The sequence below is a fragment of the Megalobrama amblycephala genome, linkage group LG4, assembly GCF_018812025.1.
Source record: "Megalobrama amblycephala isolate DHTTF-2021 linkage group LG4, ASM1881202v1, whole genome shotgun sequence".
In the NCBI taxonomy this organism is placed as follows: Eukaryota; Metazoa; Chordata; class Actinopteri; order Cypriniformes; family Xenocyprididae; genus Megalobrama; species Megalobrama amblycephala.
The window spans coordinates 39563472-39584959 of NC_063047.1; the positions used below are offsets into that span (position 1 = coordinate 39563472).

Below are 21488 nucleotides of genomic sequence, written 5' to 3' on the forward strand. Positions count from 1 at the left end.
TTCAGTTTTGTGGAATCTTTTGAATTAAGGCTGGAATACTCTACATGGTTTTTTGTCCAGATTTTAAACTTTTTTTTTTATGTGTGATGGGCACAAACTTTTTTAGCTTCTTTAAGTAGATTAAGGGTGTCTATCTTATAATATCATCAGTTAGCCACAGCTTACAACTGGGTCTTTCTCATAGCCTAGAGCCTATATGACTCTCAATAAAGGATTTTTTTGTGATCTAAGATGAGCTACCAGATTTAAACCTGAACTATTATTATATTAAATAACTTAGTATTATAAATAATACATGAAAATATTATTTCATATTCATAGATGATTCAATGACACTATTTAAATTTGGCTTTTTCATTCCATTCAAGCCAATAAGCTTTCAGTATGTTTTGTAATGTGTCATCAAGCCTGCTTGTGGACTGCAAGTGAAGATAAATGTCTCGGTTACGTATGTAATCTTGGTTCCCTGTATAGGGAACGAGACACTGCATACCATCGCTATGGGAACACCTTCGGTTGTCTATGAATGTCTGAAGCCATTATACCATCACAGCACTTTATTGACCAGTTGCGCTTAGCACCGAGATATAAGTCATGCATGTTCATATTTGCATGCTACACGCAATTTCGTCAGATTTCTATGTACGAAAGAAGCACTTATCGAAAGGAATGGGAAAGGTCGGTGACGTAGTGTCTTGTTCCCTATTCAGGGAACCAAGGTTACATACGTAACTAAGACATTCCCTTTCATAGGCTCACTCAATACTGCTTACCGTCGCTAAAGAGTCCACTCAAGCAGATAAAACCTTGGAACCAGGTGCCATCCTCACGTCCAGACTGTAGAACTTGATAATGGTGTTCGGAGAGGACCATCCTGCAGCAACACAAATATCTTCCAACGAAGAGCCTCTAATAAGAGCCTGAGAAGAAGCCATTCCTCTGGTGGAATGAGCGTGCACACCTAGAGGTGAAGCTATGCCACACACCTCATATGCTGCAGAAATAGCCTCACCAAATGAGACATTCTCTTTTTTGGTGACAGCAGCTCCTTTGTTTCTACCGCCAAAACATACAAACAATTGATCAGATCTACTGTACGGTCGACATAGGCAATGTTCACACAGCAGCAGAATACGGTTGTCAGTCCTGTATTTTATAACCGAACTCACACCTGTACATTTTTAGGACTCACAACCGCATTCTCGGAATATTCGCTCTGTGTGAACAGAACCACACTGGACAACTAGTTGTCTGTCACATCATACAGTGCGAGAGAGCCGCTCTTCTAAGGTGTTTTGTGTGTGGTTTTCAGTAACTTACAGCGGCAGAGATATGAGCTTTGCGTCATCTTAAGGTGTCAGATCCAGTCACTGTTCTCCACCAGAGTGGCTCCCGTCAGTTTTATGTTTCTTTTCCAAATTCAAATGCTGTGTCATGCACGAGACGTCACAAAGGACGTGATACGCGGGCGCAACGGTTAAAGACTCCAGCTAGCACGTGTTTACATGCTGTTGTTAGTTAATGAAGTTTTGATGGATGAACTTGTTGTTCAATTAGTCTCTTGTCATATCAAAAGTGATAATACTTTTCAGTTTTATGGACATCACTATCTTTAATAATACGTTGGTCACTATTGTTATGGTTACTAGTAAAAGAATACAGGCTTGACTTGGGCTTGCTGCACTTTCATACAGGCAGTGTTCTAGACGCTACAGTAAGTTGCTGTGTGAACGAGACATTTCAAGACTCACACCTGTAAGTAAATGCGGTTGTCATTCCCAAAAACTGACAGTGTGAACGTGGCCATAGATCTTAAACGCCCTCACAGGGCAGAGACTAAGAAGTTGTACATCACTCTCAGTCCCTGAATCAGGAGGGGAAAAAGCCTCCAAGACCACCCTGGAAGTGAAATGGGGTCGAAGCAACCTTAGAAATATACCCAGGCCTAGGTCGCAGCAAGACTTTAACCAGCCCCGGGGGAAAGTCCATAAAAGAAGGGCTGATTGAAAGAGCCTGCAGATCTTCTATTCTCTTAAGAGAGAATAGAGCCACCAAAAGGAAAGTCAGAAAACTTCTCTGACACCGACTCCAATGGCTCAAATGGCTCAAATGGATGGCCTGCTAGACCTTCCAGGATGATAGATAAATCCCATTAACGAATTTGCACAGGATGGAAAGCATACTTTGGCTTTATACCCTGTCCACGTGCAGCCCAAATTTTGAGACCGCGCAGACAGTGCGCATACAACAGCGCATGCGCAAGCAGGACAGAAGAGTCCACTAGGTGGCAATACGCACAGTATGTGCAGTCATCAAAGAAGAGTGTGGAAAGAGCGATTCAAAAACAAGACAAGTAAACTTAGAAGAAAAACCTTCTCCATCGTTTTTGATTCCTGTTCTCTTGGTCTATCTTCTGAACTATGTTGCAATGGTGGATGCACTATTTTTCTTCTCCGATCCTGCCCAGCAAATGTCTTGTTGTTGACAGAATGTCTGGTAAGAGTATAGAAAAAAATTGTGCTGCGCATGTGTAGAACTCAATGATCCGCACGCATCCATGGTCGGGTATACTTTGAAAGATGCGCAGACAGGACTGAAGTAAAGTGAAGTATACCTGGACCTTATCTTGACCCATGCATGAAAAGGGGGGCCTAGAGTTAAGAATAGTGTTGGTAATCTCAGCCAAGAGACTGTAACGCCTGGATGGATCCGTTCAGAGTCAATAAACTTTGGAGTTTTCAGAACGCTTTTAACCTGGTGAACTTTGTTTATAAATCACTAAATCGGCACCGGACGGCTGTGACTTTCGGCAGGTTTGTGGGCCTGCGATGGTAAACAGAAAAGTCCAACTTCCTCACTTTGGTGACTTCAAAAGGAGCACCCCCCCAGAGACTGACCAGATCCACATTCCAACACCCCACACACACAGGGACACACAAAAACACACACACAGACACATACAGAAACTCACAAACATACATTTTTGATTGTATATGTAAAATACAAATTATGCCAACATATACCCATCCTGTATTTTGAAGCGTATGCATGTTTCCTAGTGTTTAAAGGAGTGTATTTGTGCTAGTGTGCATGGTAATAGTGGAATTCTGTCTGTAAACCATAACTTCTTCCCTATGCCTTTCCGACCTATCGAGTTTGATCTCGTTTTAAAGCTCCGGACTTGAGCTATTCATTGAGACATGTCACAAAACGGACAAATGCATTTTTCTATGTGTTTAATGATCCTGTGAAGAACGTACTCCATCTCGAAATCCGATCGGATAATCATCAAGTATGCAAATTCAGCTAGGAGACCAAACAAAGCAACTTTGCCCGCCAAATAGTGCTGCGCATCTATTGGTCGCTACAATTCAGGAGGTGTGTTAGCTTGGGTTTCCATAAAGACAACGACACACACCTTCGCTTCCTCTTCTTCTTCTCCTTTGTCTCCCGACTGACTCACGAGCACCTCGTGCACGGACGCCTCAGGTGACCGCGCTTCCCAACCACGCGCGCAGTTCGGGAGGACCACTTCCTTAGACATTCTCTCTCTTCGGCTAAGTTACTTAAGCTTAAACCTCTTTTGAAAACCCCGCCGGAGAAACCCTCTCTGAAAGGACCAACCCAGCCAGGCGCATTGAAACTGCTACACACGGACTTGAACCAATAAGCAAGTATTATCATTTATCTGAATTTGTCTAAACTGATTTCTGTGCTGGCTCTCTCTCAAAAAGGTTTAACAAAGAATTTGCCATCCTTTGATCATCTTTCTTTCCATGTCTTTTCTTCATTCTCACTCTTGTGTATATATATGTGTATACTTCTGTATATATTTTAGACGTAGCCTATAATCTCTGTAGCCGTAGCTGCATATATTAAACACTTAATTCATGCTCGATTGTTCTGTTGTTCTTTCAACTGAAGACCAAGTCACTTTAACGTTTTTCGATCGCTTTATGCTTTGATGCTATAATAGCAAGTTATTTTCATGGCCAGAGAATAACTCTGTTTATAATATTCTGTGAGGGACTTAGTTTGCTGGACAAACGAACAGTTTCTCTAAATAATTATTAAACCAGAACTAATCATATATGTAATTGATTATAATTCGTTGTAATTGATTCACAATATATGTTTAATTCCCCGTTGGGTCGATATATGAATCATAATTTATTCATAACCTTATGAATTATTATATTCATATTTCATCCATAAATTTATTAATAACCGCTACATTCGTTACATATTAAATGGTGGAGAATTTGGGGCATGAATAAACAAAGGTTATGAGCTTAAACCACTGTCAACTTAAAAGTGTGCATTTGATAATTCCAGTCAGAATATGACAGACAATGCGCATTTTGGTCACTAATTGCTGGCTTGTTAGATGCTGATAAAGTGATAGCTTGAATTGATATCTCTACTGTAACTGAAAGAGTCTACTCTTGACACATTTTAGCATATGTTCAAATGGTATCAGTGTAAAGTTAATCTGATTTTAGCGAAGAAATCCTAATCTCAGTATTAGAGCGTAAGCCTGTGTTGACGAAGGATTCTCAGCTCAGCGGCATGTAAACTGTACCAGAATTGATTATTCTGCTTTGGTTGGAGAAATACCAATTGCAGTATTGCTTAACCTGTTTCTGATGAATGAATCTCAGTACAGTGTTATATAAATGTAGATTTGGGTAATGCTCCCCTTTTATAGTTAAGATTGATGTCATTCATCTAAACTTTGGCTGCATCTACAAGCATAGCTACCTTTTGACCAAAACTGTGTTTCACTCGCTGAAAGGAATATCAGTATTCATGCACAAGACGGACTTAACTATATATGCTTAAACAAGCTTTGACTTACAGCAAACTGTGTAATTACTCTTTAAACAAGTACAAGACATTGTTTAAAGTAGAGAGAAAGGTTTACATGAGTAAAATTTGCAAATTCCAAAACATATTTGCATTTTACTGAATGTAATATCAAGTTTTTGAAAATCTGAAAGTATAAGCGTCACATTTTAACTCTGTACGTAACTAGTTTGAATTGCTGTGGTGTGCATTGGTTCCCATGACAACGACTTGTCACAGGAAGTGCTAACTCGTCACCTTGTGACGCCATGGTGTAAACAAACCAGGCTAGGTGGCTAAGCTAACCCGACCTAGCAGCCCTTCCGCTCAGGCTAAGCTAACTAATAGCTTCTACAGTAAGCGGTTAGCATCATTTACGTGAAGCCTTTAACTACAGCTTGTGTGTATGCAGTGTGAACTGATCTAAACCCATTCTGCTGTTTTAGTCACTTCTTTAAATCTTTTTATTGATTTTAATTACAATAGCAGTCAGCTATTAATTTTTACTAGTATTATTTCTTTCATCTTTGTGATTTATTTACATCTTCCTTTTTAGTCTTGTGTGGTTTAATTTTCCAATATAACCACAAGCAACTAGACATACTCTCCTTCTTGATTTTGTTTATTTACAACAGTTGCTTCAATTTTATGAGCCAGTTACAAAGGAATCTGAACGATTGCTATGGCATACTTTTGAGCACCACTAATAAGCACAATCTAATAGGGAAGCTCTCCTCTTCCTCTCCCTTTCTCTTTTCCATTTGTTCAGAGGTCAAGCCTGTTGTGAGCCATCAGTAAGAAGTACTAAGAAATAATTTGACCACAAGAACCATCTTAAGTCATTTATTAAACCTAGCTGTATTTTATACACCTGGCTGCTCACTGTGCCTTTAGCCCTAAATTCTGTTTGATCTTGCAGTAGTCTCTTGCCCTTACTCTCACCACAAGCGTGCCTAAATGTTGCAGATGCTCAGCCTAACTGCCCAGATGGCAGACCGAAAGGACTGGCTAGGTGTCGTGAGGAACACCCTCCTAACCAGTGCTGCTGATCCATTACAGCACCAGAGCCAAAAGCAACTGGACAAAGATGGAAGAGAAGTAAAGGCAGATGACTCAAACCAGAGGTATGATCACAATGATCTGACTGAAGTCAACTTCTTCCTGGCCCACATCCTCGCTGTTTTGAAATAGGAGGTGAACAACCTCAAACTCCAGATCACAGAGACTCACAAGGAGCTGATGCATGCTCAAAGCCTCATAGACCAGCTAGAGATAGAGGCTCGGGACAGACACAAGGACCCTGACAGAATAGAGACACAGAAGAAAAGAGAACTGAGACTCTCTTACCTGCAGCAAACAGAACCACTGCAGGAGAAACATCTCACTTCACCGCATGGAGTCAGCAGAAGAATCTCCCCCAGCCAAGCACAGAGGTACAGAGGGGGAAACCAAAGCCTTCTGCTTGACACCTTATCAGCCAATTTCCTGAAATCCTCTGCAGCTGCAGAAGGAGAAGGATTAATTCAGACAGACCCAGGTACCAGACCTACCACAGGGAGAAGCCAGGGATGGGAGCATCCTCTCCCTGCAGACACAGCAGGATCTCCAACAGCAGGCAGCCCAAGGACGACTGGACACGCCTGCATCGGACCTGCAGGAGCTTCTAACGCTAGTAAGATAGCTCCTTGAACAGTTCTTACCTGAGGAGTACTCAGCAGTACAAGCTTCTGACCACTCACACAACACCAGCTCAGAGACCTGAGCTTGTCTACTGTCTACATCAACCGCAATGGAACGACCACCACTCCAGGAGACACATACAACCAGAGCCCATCACAGCCTTCCAGCCTTGTGTGCCAGTGGTGTGTCTGATCTTTCTACACCTTCAACGTCGCTCGCTGTTGTCCATAGAAAGAACAACAACGACCGAAAGGGGGGATGTAACGTCTGGACCAATCAGCCACACAATTATTCATTGTATTTAATGAATTACCCATAAACTCACTCTCACTATCAAAGTTCTCTGAACTCATCCCCCTAAAACTGTAACCAGCATCCCAATGTTGCTAGCACACAGGCCAACCTAGGTGTCCTGTTACAGTTATATGGTACTTTTATGATCCAGAAGAATTCTGGAGAGACTAGTGACTCATTCTTCCTGAGAAGGACAAATAAACTCTCTTAATCCTATGTATTCTCTATATAACCACTTGGGAAATGTATAAACATGTATCCAATTTTCCCATCTCATGACTTTCCTTTTATAGGCTTTATTCTATGTATTAATTCTCTCTTTTGAACTATTTTGGTATTAATGTTCCATAGTTGCAAATGTATAGTTAACTGAGATCACATTGGCAGCATGTTTTGTATCTACGGACTCCAACTTTAATTTCCTATTTGGTAATTTATGTTACATGTTACTAACTCTGTGACATGTTAGAATTATAGGAAGCTAGAAGGTTATTCTCTCATTCATCCAATCCAGTGTCTTATGCTAATATCTTGCTACAGAACAAAGACTCGTAAAACTTCCCTCTGAAAGGGGAACTCCTTATTGGCTCAGACACCTCAAGAGGGTGTGACATCTTCACCCCTTATATTCACTGATCACAAGGAACCCCCTCTCTTCCTGCTCGTCCTCCTCTTCTTTTCTTTTACTGACAAGTGCTGACGTCAAGATGATGCTGTAAGAAGCTAGAAGCTTCTAAGGAACCCCAAGCTTGTGCCAGGCCTCGGCCTAAACCTTCCATTCACCAAAGATCCTCTGAATCCAACTGGTTCTCTTTCATCAAGACAATATCAGCAAAGATTCAACGGAAACCTCCACAAATTGCATCAGGACAGTTTTAATTCAACTTGGAGAGACATGCAAGTATCAAACTTAGTCTCATTATCGGATACATTGAGTATCCTTACCCCTTTTAAAGATGGGCCTGTTAAAACTACACTGATGGTTTGCTCAAGGCTGTTGATCTGCTGAAATGTCCAACAATGCTGTAACCTCTTGCTTCCTGTACTCTGCTTTAGCTCTCTCTCTCTCTCTTGGTAAACTGTATGCATGTATGTGTGTGAATGTTAGAATAGTTTAAGTGTTTAGTCTAGTTAATAAAGTCTTGTTCATGTCACACGTAAGGTTGTCCGTGTTTTGCGCTCATATACGGGAGTCCCTATTCATGTCGGTCCTGACTACAGGCTTTTAGAAGAATAAGATTGTTATTTCCCATAACCTGGAAATGAACATTTCTTAGAATTAATAAACAATTAACACTGTGTGTTCATTGAACAACAGGTTAATTGATTGTAATATTAATTTTATTACATTAAGTAAATTTTATTAACTGATTAAAATATTAATAATTAATTATAACTAGTTATGATTAATTATTCATATTTATTTTGAGCTAATTTGCTGCAAGACGCAAGAACACATTAATGCACTCCGCTCAGGGATCACACCCATAGTTTCTATAAATCTGGACGGGGATGCCAAATCACACCCTGGGCTTGAGTCAGCAGGTAGTGCCTGAGAGGAACTTCCCTAAGGAGGGCCGGCTAGAAGACTGACCAGGTCTGAGAACCACATCAGAACGGGGCCACCAGCAACATATGTTCCACTTTGTCCGTCCATACTCAGAGCAGAACCAATGAGAGCAAACGGGTATAAAAGGCATAAAGTCTGGTCCTGGTCCACTCCTAGAGGCGACCAAGGAGACAGGGAGAACCAGAGCAGGCAATGCATAGTCATGCTCAAAGCAAACAAGTCCACTGTTCAGCCAGAACCTCTGCCATATGAGGCTCAGGGTGTAACCTTCATTCTCCAGGTTCCAAGCCTCATGGAATGGCTTAATGTGGAGCAGGCCCAACTGGACCACAGGGGACGCTGCCATAAGACCCATCAGTCTGCATCATAAACCCACACGGACTAGACGCCCTGTTCTGAACTGACTCAGACAGGTCTGTAATGACTGAACATGTGCGGGAGACAGATGTGCTCATTATTAGCCGGCTCTTGCATCAGCGGCACACACGTGTCGTGCTACTTACGTGAACGGCCAATACTGAGTTGGCGTTCTGACGTAGAACCTGGAAGCGCTGAACGTAAACAGCGTAGGAGAATGACAGGGAAGAGACAGAATTGTTGAAGTCATAATTTTTGTTTTTGCGCACAAAAAGTATTCTCGTCACTTCATAACATTAAGGTTAAACCAAGTGGACTATTTTAACGATGCCTTTCTACCTTTCTGGGCCTTGAAAGGCAGTAGCCCCTCACTGCAGAAAGGGATATGTAAAGTGGGAGGAGTTGGATCCAGATACAGGGGGTGGAGACAGGTAGGTTAAGGGATATGTAAAGTGGGAGGAGTTGGAACCAGATCCAGGGGGTGGAGATGGGTAGGTTTAGATCTAGGGGGCGGAGACGGGTAGGTTAAGGGATATGTAAAGTGGGAGGAGTTGGATCCAGATCCACGGGGTGGAGACAGGTAGGTTAAGGGATATGTAAAGTGGGAGGAGTTGGATCCAGATCCAGGGGGTGGAGATGGGTAGGTTTAGATCCAGGGGGCGGAGACGGATAGGTTTAGGGATATGTAAAGTGGGAGGAGTTGGATTTAGATCCAACCCTGCTCCCTGGATCTTGTATTCTGCAATGAGGACCATCTCTTCTTATCTTAAAATGCTTTCCTGCTCACTCTCCATGTGCTCCGGCTCATAAACATCACCCCAAGCGTCCATCTCGTGTGGCGAGTTGGCAACTACAGAAATGGAATGACAGGGGTTAGAAAGTAAAAGGAGGCAAGCTTCGAGCGCAAAGCTTTCAAACACAGGCTATCACAGTGTCGAATGTCAGATAGGCAATTAAGCGCCACCTGAGCATGCTGAAGGCCCAAACATTGTACGCACCTGTCATGAGTGTCTCGCGATGAACCTGTCACACGGATCGATGTATCTCCTATAGGCTAACTCGTGTCCGCTTGAGAGTGGAAAACTGCTCTGAAATGTAACAAAGAACACAATAAAAATGCTTTCCTATGGGCAGTATTCCTAGAGGAAATTAAATCTGATGAAATCGCGCATAGCACGGTGATATGAGCATATGTGACGCATTTCTCGGGGCGGTGCTAAGCGCTACTGCCCAATAAAATGGGATTATGGAATAAGGGCTTTAGATATTAGTCACACCGAAGGTGTTTCCATAGCGACGGTACGCAGCGTTGAGCGAACCTATGAAAGGGAACTTTTTATTTAGCTAAATTTAGCCACCATATTGATGAAATCAGCATCTCAAAACAAGTGAGAATGAAAGATAGGGCCATTTATAAATTTGCCATAATGAAAAAGTGGAGGATGGAGTTCCTATAGCCTACATAGTTAGTGGCTGTTGGATGGAATGGGGTTTTCATTCAATTTTATAATGATTATAGTCTGTTTGGCGCTACCAGATGTGTTCTGCTGATTTACTAGCTATATATTGTGTTGGGGATCGGATCGTTTTTATCCAGACTATGTTAAGATAAGAGGGTATTATATCTACTCACGGACCACCTGAAATAATCCACACATATTGCCTAGTAATAGAAAGATGAACCAGTAGCTATGTATTCATGGCCACCTGAAATGAGTGAATGAGAGACACATGCCCTTGTAGGCTATATAAAAATGTAAACGTTTAAACTGTAAAATTGTATTCTGGTCTTGGATTCTGTTCAGTTATAGCCTACTTCATTTATTTGTAAATAATCTTCATGGTGAAAAGCAGTTATTAGAGCTAGTTATTAGGACTTTATTTCTAAAGAATATGTAGCCCAAAATATTATCTCTATTTCACCAGCAGATGGCAATATGCTAACATGTGATGAACGCATTTCCAATTCTGCAGAAGTCAAACACCATAAAATGTGTTTTCCATAATAACATTTCCTGTTGTATTATGTTGAATATTATAACACAGATTTCGTTCATTTGTATAGGCTAGATAATCAATCACGGTGAAACATAAATAGGCCTAGAGGCTATAACAAAATCTAACAACATCTTTTTTTTTTTTAAGAAATAATAAAATGAACAATATTGTATTATGCTATGTAACAAAGAAATGAATCTTAATTAAACAAACATAACAGAGAAACATAAATAACTGAAAAAAATATTTATTAAACCCACCTATTAGTTCATAAATTGGCTACAGTACTGTATATATATTTTCACTTAGAAATTGCTCAAACCTAGATTGGCAAGAAGAAAAAAAAAAAAAACGCTTTTCTGTTGGTTCTGTTTTAATTCATCTATGCTATTTTGAGAGTATGGCATGTAGCCTGTCCCAGTCTGAGACCAGGAGAATCCTCCTGTTGGTCACGGATGTGTGCTCTGTGTGGATAAAGATGGCATCCTGCTGATGTCTGTGACCTTCATGGTGGCTTACTCCTCTGCCAGGCACTGATTTCTGATTTAGTGCTGCTCTTGTCAGGAGCTGTGAGGTGCGTTCCATGCACTGACAGAGCAACTCAAGGGCAAGTGTGGACAGGTTGGGTGAATAAAGAGCACAGATAGAAAAGCAAGGAATGGCTTATGTGCATTAGAAGTGCGTTGTTTCTCTCTCTCTCTCTCTCTCTCTCTCTCTCTCTCTCTCTCTCTCTCTCTCTCTCTCTCCCATACATTATTTTTCATGGCATAATTTTTGTTTTTTTGTTTTTTGTTTTATGATTACTTTAATCAGATACATAAAAGTGGACAAACTGGGGCATGGTATTGTGAAATATAGGTAAACAAACAGCCTTCTTTTCATTCATAACTCAAATCCCATATCTCCCATACATTACTGATTCATTACCATACACCCATATCCATGGGACCATGTTGTAAAAAATGAAGAATAAGGAGAAAGCCTTCTGTGGCCCTAAGGGCCACCTATTAACTGAAAGTAGATTTTTCAACGAACACTTCTGACAAAATCTCATTTATTCCGTTTAAAGAATCTCCTAATTGTCATTATATTCTGTTTTAATCATGAGACACTTGTGCGTTTTGCTTAAAGTGATGAAATACACCAGTGAACAGAGCATGCGTTCACAGGGGGACCAGATAGGCAGAGGGTCTCTCAGAGCAGATGCTAAAACTGATGATGATGGATGTCTACATGGAGACTGTTGAATGATTAGGGGAGGCTTTTGTAGATTCCACATTTTCCATTGTTTCATGAAATCTTATATGCAAATTTACAGGGACAATTAGTCTAACATCAGTGCAGGGCGACACTCTGAGAGTGGCAATTTCAGATTTTAAACATCTCTCATTTGTTGCTCTATGATGTATAGTAGGCTATCCTGTGTTGTGTGTTCAGTGCTGGGTAGATTACTTAATTGTAGTTCATTACTGATTACATGATAAAAATTGTGGTTTGTAAAGTAATCAACAGTATTACATTACACATTGTAGGTAATATAATTAGACTTCTTTTAGATTCCTTTTGACCTTACTTGTTTATAACATTGATTTGAATAGCATTATCTTATACCATATATTAATAAAAAATACCAAGAGAAAGAAAAATGATTCCATTTTGTTATCAACAACATGAAGTGCATTACACATTACATTACGTCAGGGTTTCCCAAACAAGGGTTTGGGAAGGAATTGCAGGGGGTTCGCAAATCGATGAAAAGTTAATAATCATTTAAAACTTAAAAATGTTACATTTAGAAAATAATAATAATAATTAAATAAAAATTAACTTTCCATATAATTAAAGTTGCCTGACTAGTGGACGGTCTGTGTGCAATTCCACAAAACATTTGAACATATATCAGCAATATAATATAGATTTTGTTTGTTTGTTTGTTTTTAGAAAGGAAAATTTTGATAAAAAAGATAAAAAAAGAAGACAGACTTAGAATAATTTACTGTCATTTAGTGAATATTAAGTAATCATGCAATTAATAAAAAAGTAATTGTAGCTTGATTATAAGTACTTTAAAACAATAATGTACTACTGTAATGTAATTACAAGCTTTTATTTTTTGGAATCAAATTATATAATTAATCAATTACTACCCAGCACAGCCTGTGTTTTATATCATATGTTTTTAAAATATCAAATGAAAAGAGTGGAATAGTAAACAGCTTTTTTATCTGTTACAACAGGCATTACAGTAATTATTTAATATGATGTTTATCCAGGTTCATCTGTGTCTTTTGTCAGTTGATAAAGGCGATCGCTGAAGTGACAGTAGATGGGTCCTCTCAGTTGAAAGGAAGCTTGCTAAATGGGAGACAGTCTAGCCATTGTATCTGAGAAAAGATCAAGCAGATGTTTGTGGGCTGTTATACCTCCCCAGTGGTAACGGTTTCAAATCACACAAAGAAAACAGGAGAAAAAACATGGCACACTAATTGGTTACAATCTTGCTTTAGGTATTTGTTTACAAGAGCCTAAGCAGTTAAGCTTACATCTGGACTTATTGCAACTGGAATTTATGAATTCAGTAGTAATGTGCAATATCATATAGCAATCTCTGTTAAGTGTGTTCTGTGAAATAGCTATAATTGTGTTGTCTTTTTCCTGTCCTAGAAGTAAAGCAGAGTGTCAGGGTTATGATTAATGTGTCTGATTTTTCCCACATTTTTCAGGGACACATTTTATGCTTCTATATGAACATGTTTTATCTGTCCAACTAATGATCCAGGGCAGATTTCCACTAGTACTACTAATTCTGTCATCATTTACTCATCATCTTCATGTTGTTCCAAACCTCTCTGAATTTTCTTCTGCTGATGAAAAAAAATAATAAAAATAAATAAATAAATACATTTTAAAAAATAATTAAAGACTGTAGGTCTCCAAACATTTAGGGAACCTTTCTTGTGTTTTATTTTATGAAATTACAACACTTTACAATAAGGTTTCATTTGTTAACATTAGTAAATGCCTTAACTAACATTAACTAACAATGAGTAATATATTTTACACCATTTATTAACCTTTCTTAATGTTAGTTAATAAAAATGTTCATGTTCATATTAGTTCAGTACATTAACATATACAGCTTTGGATGCTAAGAATGTATTAGTAAATGTTGAGATAAATGATAATAGATAAAAGTTGAGTTAAAATTAACTAAGAATAATAAATGCTGTAGAAATATTGTTAATTGTTAGTTCATGTGAATTAATGTAGTTAATTATAATGTTAACGATTTAAAACCTTATTGTAAAGTGTTTTCATGAAATAAAGACATTTCTCTGAGCTCAGATTTCTTTAGAGATCACATACCATGCTGAAATTCTTAAAATGATTTTATTCACCCACTTACAATCAGTAATATAAACCTTCCCAATTCTGTTGAATTTGGTAAGATAAACATTTACGAAAACCATATTTCAGTAATAAGCACAGACAATAAGTTAAAACATATCACAAACATACCAGCAGATAACAAGGTTTTTTTTTTTTTTTTTTTTTTTTTTTTTTTTTATCTACACAAATACTCAAGTTCATCTTGCTTTATGTAAACAACTTCCTGATGATCCCGGTTGTAATATTACATGCATCTGAAACTGATTATTTGGAAAGTGGCTCTTTAATCCAACTTGTTCTTTTCTGTAACTGTAAAATGACTCCAACGTGTAGTACGTGCCTTAAAAATCTGTACATGCACACATGTGGTCCTCATTAACGTGTCCCTTTACATTTAGTTTAGCAAAAAATAATATCACCGATCAGCGAAATAAATATTCTTCCAGTTGTTTCTTCATATGTGAATGAAGTCAAATAAATACTCATAAATAAATAAACAACTCGCCATTAATAAAATTAATTGCTATAAAAACAAAATAAATAAATAAACATGACCGAATCCAACACATAAATAAATTACACACATTTCAAGCATTAAAACTATTACTATAGTCTACATCTGCTGTATATAAGCATTGTCTGGGGTATGTTGGGATTCCATCCTCCAGTAAGGCTGCCAATTTGTAATTTCACAGTTATAACCTCATATCCTGAGTGCTCCGTGACTGTTTTTCAGGAATACTTGGGGTTTGCAGTGACAGAAAAGACATCTTGGATGCTCAAATTAGGTGAAACTCATTGAAACGGTGTGCTCAAGTGCTTTACGGCGCAGGGAGGCAATACTAGTCCCTCTCCACACATCACTGTCCGGGGAGCTACACAGCTGAGGTGAGCCGGTCACATTCGTTGGACCCGAGAGGGACGCGGGCACCATCCCAGGAAATGTGGGTTGATACAGATGTGATTGAAGACCGGAACCATTTGACGATAAGCTGCTGGAAAGGCCCATGGAGTTTGGTGGGGGGCCAGCTCCGAGACTGCACTGGGACAGGGACTGTGCCATCGCCTGCTGTCGGCCCAGCGAAGGCGGTATCTGCAGCTGTGAGACTCCAGGCATCCCAGCCGCGGCCCAGCGAGTGTCGTTGGCGTGAAAAGAGCAGAGACTGTCGCCCATCGCAGCCGCAGACGGAAACTGAGGCAAACCGTGTGTTGGTAGCAAAGTGCCCGGCGCCCGAAAAACGTTGGTTGTCTTCTTGCGTTTCTTCCATTTTGCACGTCGATTCTGAAACCATACCTGAAATAAAAAGCAAACGCAAACATTTAGAAAGTCGTGGATTTCGTTGGTGAGTACAAATTAAGTCTTTTTTTATTTTCTTTTTTATAACTGTATAGTTGTCTTTACTAACCCAGGCCTACGGTTATATCGCAATTTTAATTGCGTAGAAATTAAAAAATAAACCACATAAACGAAATATAACCTATAGCCTATGCTATAATAAATTAACGCACAATTTCTTACAATAAGTTTGTCGGCAAAAGTCGACCGCTTTGATTTTTAAATAGCCTCTATAATTATTTAAAAATATTTCGAACCGAGCCATGGTAAATAGGCTATAGACCTATAATTCGGTTCTCAATAAATGCTAAGGTTATTAAAAATGCACCTTATGAATCGTCTGCTTTTTCACGTCATGAAAAAATAGTTGGCTATATCTTCACGGACAACTTGCAGGAGGGAAAGATCCTAATTAAAAAAGAGACAAAGCAATTTCTTATTTCAAGATGAGATGGATAGTAATGTTTTGCAGACAGCCAGGGACGAAGTCGTTATAGATAATGACATCTAGGAGACAAATAGTTTGATAGCCTCCGTTATTCATCATGGGACCATAATCATGAATTTATGATGAAAATAAACTCACAAAATGCGTCCAAAATTAATATTAGCCTACTCCGTACTATTCTGAGATATATTTTAACATTTAGCGCTCATTAGCTCGGACGAATTATTATTGTCACACCCGGTTAAATTGACGCCTAACTATTTTTTTTTTAAATTTGCATATTAACACAGCCTCCTGTTAATGACACAATTCGTATTCAGTTATAGAACAGGTTATATAGGCAAAAATAATTGTTTAGCCTATTTGAAGAAAAATATATAGGCCTACACGTGCTTTTTTTGTATTGAGAGCATTTATTTCTCTTTTTAAATGCAATTATTTAACGTTGTAGGCTATGCTATTTTTGCTCAGTCAACACTGCGAATGTTTTTACGCTTCTAAAATAGCGCGGAGAGCAGAATTGACATTTATATTTTAGGCTTGACATTGTTTTGAGAGAATATACCCCCTTGTTGAATCCATACCATGCAATAAATTATGGATCTTAAGGGGGAAAATAGCCTATTGTTTCCATCATATCAACTGCTTTCAGTTCGTCTTTTTTGTAACCTGCTGGAAAGCTCCGTTACGATGTCAAAACTGAGCAGTTCCACTCAGGACTCACCTGAACCCGTGACTCCGTTAAACCAATCCGTAATGCAAGTTCTTCTCTCATGAAGATATCAGGGTAGTGGGTTTTAGCAAAGCTCCTTTCTAGTTCGTTCAGCTGCGCTGGAGTAAAGCGGGTCCTGTGGCGTTTCTGTTTCTGTTGGTTTTGTTGCCCTCCCGACTGATTAGAGTTTTGCTGTTGCTGCTTTTCTTGGTCTTTGGCGTTGACCTGCTGCATTCCATTAGGATTGGATCCACCATTGCTAATGTCTTCCCCGGGGAGCAGAGTGGTCCCTTCCACAGTCTCTGTAGCAGAAGTAAGATCGCCTGGGTGTCCAGAATCAGTCCCCCCTAGTCTGCACTTCAAAGCTTCCCGGTGTCCGAGAAGCTCGGCTGCAGCATCTTTCATCCCTGTGGACGCACATGTCAACAATTTAGCATTCTGTCCAAAAGGCAGGAACATTAATACGCTATTAACATTAAAGACTGATAGAACGAAATGTATCTATAAAAAATAAGCTACTTATCGACATATTTATTGCACAAACAATCTTAAACATTGTTTAGTATCGCAATCCATCAAAGTAAGTTGGATAAAATGTGTAATTAATTTATTTGGTAGCTAATTAACAAACATTGCAAGTAAAACGAGTACAGATCGACATATCATTTTGTCATCACATTAGTTAACCAGTTTGAAGACTGAAAAATACTCTAGCTTACAGTGGAGTTGAAGACCGGAGTTTGGTGACGATAACTCACCGAGGCGAGTATCCAAGAGGTCGGCATGAGAGAGCATTGCGCACTGCTGGAGTCACAACTGCTTCCCAAACTACTCTACAACTTTTAACCCTTTTAAAAAGCGCATAGAGCTCAAATGAAGGAAAGTCGTCAGTGCGTTTAAAAAGGCGGTTCCATGTATTATACTGTTCTTTAGAGAGATTGGGAGGCGCTTAATAGTTGGATGAGCCCGCGAGCTTCCACAAATGGGAGCCAATCAGAACTGAGGGTTGAAAATGTCAGACAACCAACCAGTAAAATCCACAAACCGGCTTCATCTGCAGTTGCTCTCGTTCATTTCAAATCTGATTTATTGCAGCGCCTCCTTATTAGCTATACATTTTAAATGACTTCATAATCATGGCAAATAACCAGTGAATAATAAATCTTTCTGTAGGCTATTGGTAAAAACAGGCTTCACAAAAGGTGGAAAAGTCTAGTCTTTATAATAGGCTACTTAACCGACTTAGGATGCAATATCTAAATGCATGGAATAAGAGGCACTTTTTGTAAGGTCACTATTTGGTTATCGCCCAACTTTCGAGGCCCTTTACGAATCGAATACGACGCTGGTCATCCTTGTTTGTGTTCGTGTGAAGGGAATGAACACAGGGTTGATCCTATGGGTTCTGTGAGCTGGTTGTGTCATTGTACCTTCCTGTGAGTTACAGCTTTATTTGAGTGGAATCCATCTATCAAAAACGATGAATTCTTTGAGGCAGCTAACAACACATCCAAGGTACATTTCCAACTAGTCATTTTCAAGACCATTAAGCATTTGAAGTAATTAGTGCCAAATCTATGAGCTTTCATCTCAATTATTACAGTGAAATCTGAATAATGCGTGATAATTTAACTGTGTTTAGATATAATGCAAGAAGGCGGTGTAAATCATGTTTGAATTAGGCTAATTTATTTCGGTAAAGGCTTGAGGTGAAACAGTGAAACAGGCTACTGATGCGTACTGATGCCTCAGTTGTATCGATGTTTCATCAGCGCTGACGCAAGTAATTTGATTTATTTAATTCAAACTCGCTGACATACATTGCCTAATTTAATCCATTCAGCGAAAGCACATTCGGCAGGCTGTCAAGTTTTCAGCGTATTTTTGTGTAATCAATCAGTGCTCCCTTCTTTTGTGGCATGAATGTGTAACCGCAAGCCGTTGGACTACTAAGAGTAATTAAGAAAGAAAGGATATGGGAATCTCTAATATCACTACAAAGACACCACAAATGGCGGCATATTTCTGTTTTGATCTTAGAATCTGCAATGAGGAGCTCTATCGCTTACAACACCTTGGGTTCGTCGCGGAGTTTCCTGTAATGTAGCTTGAATCTGATGGATCTATACGTTCAGATTAATGCATTATTTCAGACAATAAAAAATGTAACGATATAATTACGATAGTGGGTAACATTATTTTAAAATATTTTAAGTGTCAAAGATGTCTAACTCTAATGCTGGATCGAAAGACGACATGACAGAAGGTTCAGTAGTGAGAAAAAAATATGTCCTGAGGCATAATAGAGATAGCTTTGTCGATGGGTCTTTTTTATTATTAAAAACAAACATCTTTCAATTACAGGTGCACGCCTTCTATAGTCGACTGTACATCTAATGAAATAAGACTGCATCATTATGTCAGCTTTTCTGTTCCTGTTTAATAGACGTTGGTGATATTGTCATTAATGATTATACAACTAAATTATTTATCTACTCCAAAATTCAAATGGTTTACTTTAAATGTTGCCATTGACAGTTTACCCTTTTTAGAGAAGGAATACTGTCGTTACTTATTATAGACTATTTTTTTACTTGCTATAAATTTCGCAGTTTTTATATAAAATGTAAACATAATTTCGAATGTGCTTTGATGTGCTTTGCTCCTATCTTATTTTATTATTTTCACAGTGCAATTTCTATTGATTCTTACCGATTCCATCCATGAGGAATTCTTATTTATTTTGTGTAAATGACACTGGGATTTGACATAGGTTGGATAATAGGTCTAAAGGGCTCACCATATACCGTGAAATAAGTGAATTGGAAAGTAACACAACGGCTCCTCCATTCAAGCAGACACGACCCCCGTCGCATCTCATACTGTGATTAGACTTGGTGCCCTCCATGTGGACCCGATTTCAACGTGAGTTATCTGGGGAGAATACAATTATGGCCCTAAATAAAATAATCAGCATTGGACGGCGATTACCGTAATGAAATGGAGCTTTGGTGTGTCACGGAGTGGCTGGCCTCCATTACGGTCCGTAATGAGACTTTTGGGGGTAAGCACGCCCGACAATCATCTAAACATGAAAATGTGTTTACTTCGATGTCCACGTTTGCACTAAAACTTTGTTCTCAAACTCAAAGTCTAAATGCAAGGTGTAGTCTTGTTTTACAAATGAACAATTAAACTTTGGGCCATATAATATATAATGCAAGCATAGCATCAAGTTCACTCTTGAACAGCATTATACACAATACAAATATTTTAAAAATTAAATAAAACTTTCATTTTGTTTGTAATTTTTGGTGTATGTTTGAATTAATGAACTGAACTCAATGTCATATTTTTCCGAGTAAAGGATAGTGGGCTAATATTTAAAAGACATAGTCCGATGCATCATTCATTTTAAGAAAGGCCTTCAATGGCTTGCGAGAAGGGAGGACTTGGGTCAGTGGTCACTCTGAGTTTCTTCAAATTAGGAACATGTGCTAGTAATTATTAAATTCCAGCATAATCACACTGCTAATGCAATTTAATGCATCAGCAAATTAATACTGAAAATAATTAGTTTCACTGACCTTGTACATTGCAAGACGAGAGTGAAACAGTAATGCTTAAATGAGCCAAACCACTCCCCTTCCATACAAACCCGATGTGAATGAATCTTATATTTGTCATACAGCAATAAAAAGTAAGAATATTAGGCTACCCTAAGTAATTTATCTCTCAAACAGTGGTGTTTATTAATGCATCATGTTAATATTGACGAAAATGGAGAGTGCAAGTGAATTGTGAATCTCTTTGGACTGAAGCTTGATGGTAGGTTGTGCTCAGCAGCAAGAAACCCCTTAGTTAATTGTAAAGACGGCCTGTTGTTAGCTATTCGTTAAAAAGAAACTGACCCAATGAAACTGATCCAGTTTCATTGGGTTATATGCATTTATTTTACATTTACCGCTTTACCCATGTCAATTTACACTGCATTAAAGGTGAATAACCCATTCGAACTGTATTGTTACCTCTGGAAGTTAAACAAACAAACAAACAAACAAGGGGAAAAACTCTCACATTCGGTATGATAAATCATAACGGCTATTTAACTCCTATACTGATGATACAAATCCTGCAATTTGCGACCCAGCTGCAAGCCCATTATCTGCAGACCGAGGCGGTTCAGCTCTTTTCTGCTCATTCCACTAATCTCCTGTCTCCACTCCATTTATTTGCCACTTCTCTGCTGCTTGTCCACAAAATACAACTCTAGCGCCTCCAAGATTAATTGATCGTCAATTTAGCTCTAATTCGGACCAAGTCAGGTGGTAAATGGTATACTTTTACTTGATTGTAACTGAAATGTGTGCTAGTTACATTGATACATTTTGATTATTTATCAATTACGCACAAACGAGATACATTTATTGAATAAATTGCAGGCTGATTTTTTCTAATAGAGTTTGTAGATATCACTATTTATAATGATTCCGCACTAATAGTTTCTTTCCGTATTTGTTTTCTGTCTTGTCGGAATGACAGCACAAAATTCATTTTTCATGAAATCAGCAGTGCGCGTGGGCAAGCTGCCATTTTTCAGGTGCATTATGGGGCAGATCAGTGTGTTCTTTGCTCAGAAAGCCTGACATACTTTGTCACACTTTGTGTCAGTTACAAATAATTTCAGTCATCAGGGCGTCCTGTCATTGTTAGCATATACAAAGCTGAACTCACCAAATTAATATAGGTTATCTAATCTGGTGCTTTACTGCAACTTGAAGAAATGCAGATAATCGACTGTGCAGAAAGAGTTACCCCTGTGGAGGGATTTTGTTCTTATATCAAGGCACTTACGTGA

At 38.9% G+C, this 21488-nt stretch overlaps 1 protein-coding gene across 2 annotated transcripts; it reads right to left on the minus strand.

Annotated features, from left to right (window-relative positions):
* Positions 1-14115: 14115 nt before the first annotated feature.
* otpb (orthopedia homeobox b) lies at positions 14116-17670 on the minus strand. 2 transcript variants are annotated; one of them, XM_048186589.1, is made up of 3 exons: positions 17389-17670; positions 16643-17037; positions 14116-15428 (listed from the first exon to the last, which is right to left on the minus strand). In XM_048186589.1, exons 1-3 carry the CDS (start codon positions 17423-17425, stop codon positions 14919-14921), a joined length of 942 nt encoding a protein of 313 aa, XP_048042546.1. In that variant the 5' UTR covers positions 17426-17670; the 3' UTR covers positions 14116-14918. The 2 variants fall into 2 exon arrangements, with proteins under 2 accessions (XP_048042546.1, XP_048042545.1); XM_048186588.1 differs by having other exon boundaries at positions 17350-17670.
* Between the last annotated feature and the right edge of the window lie 3818 nt (positions 17671-21488).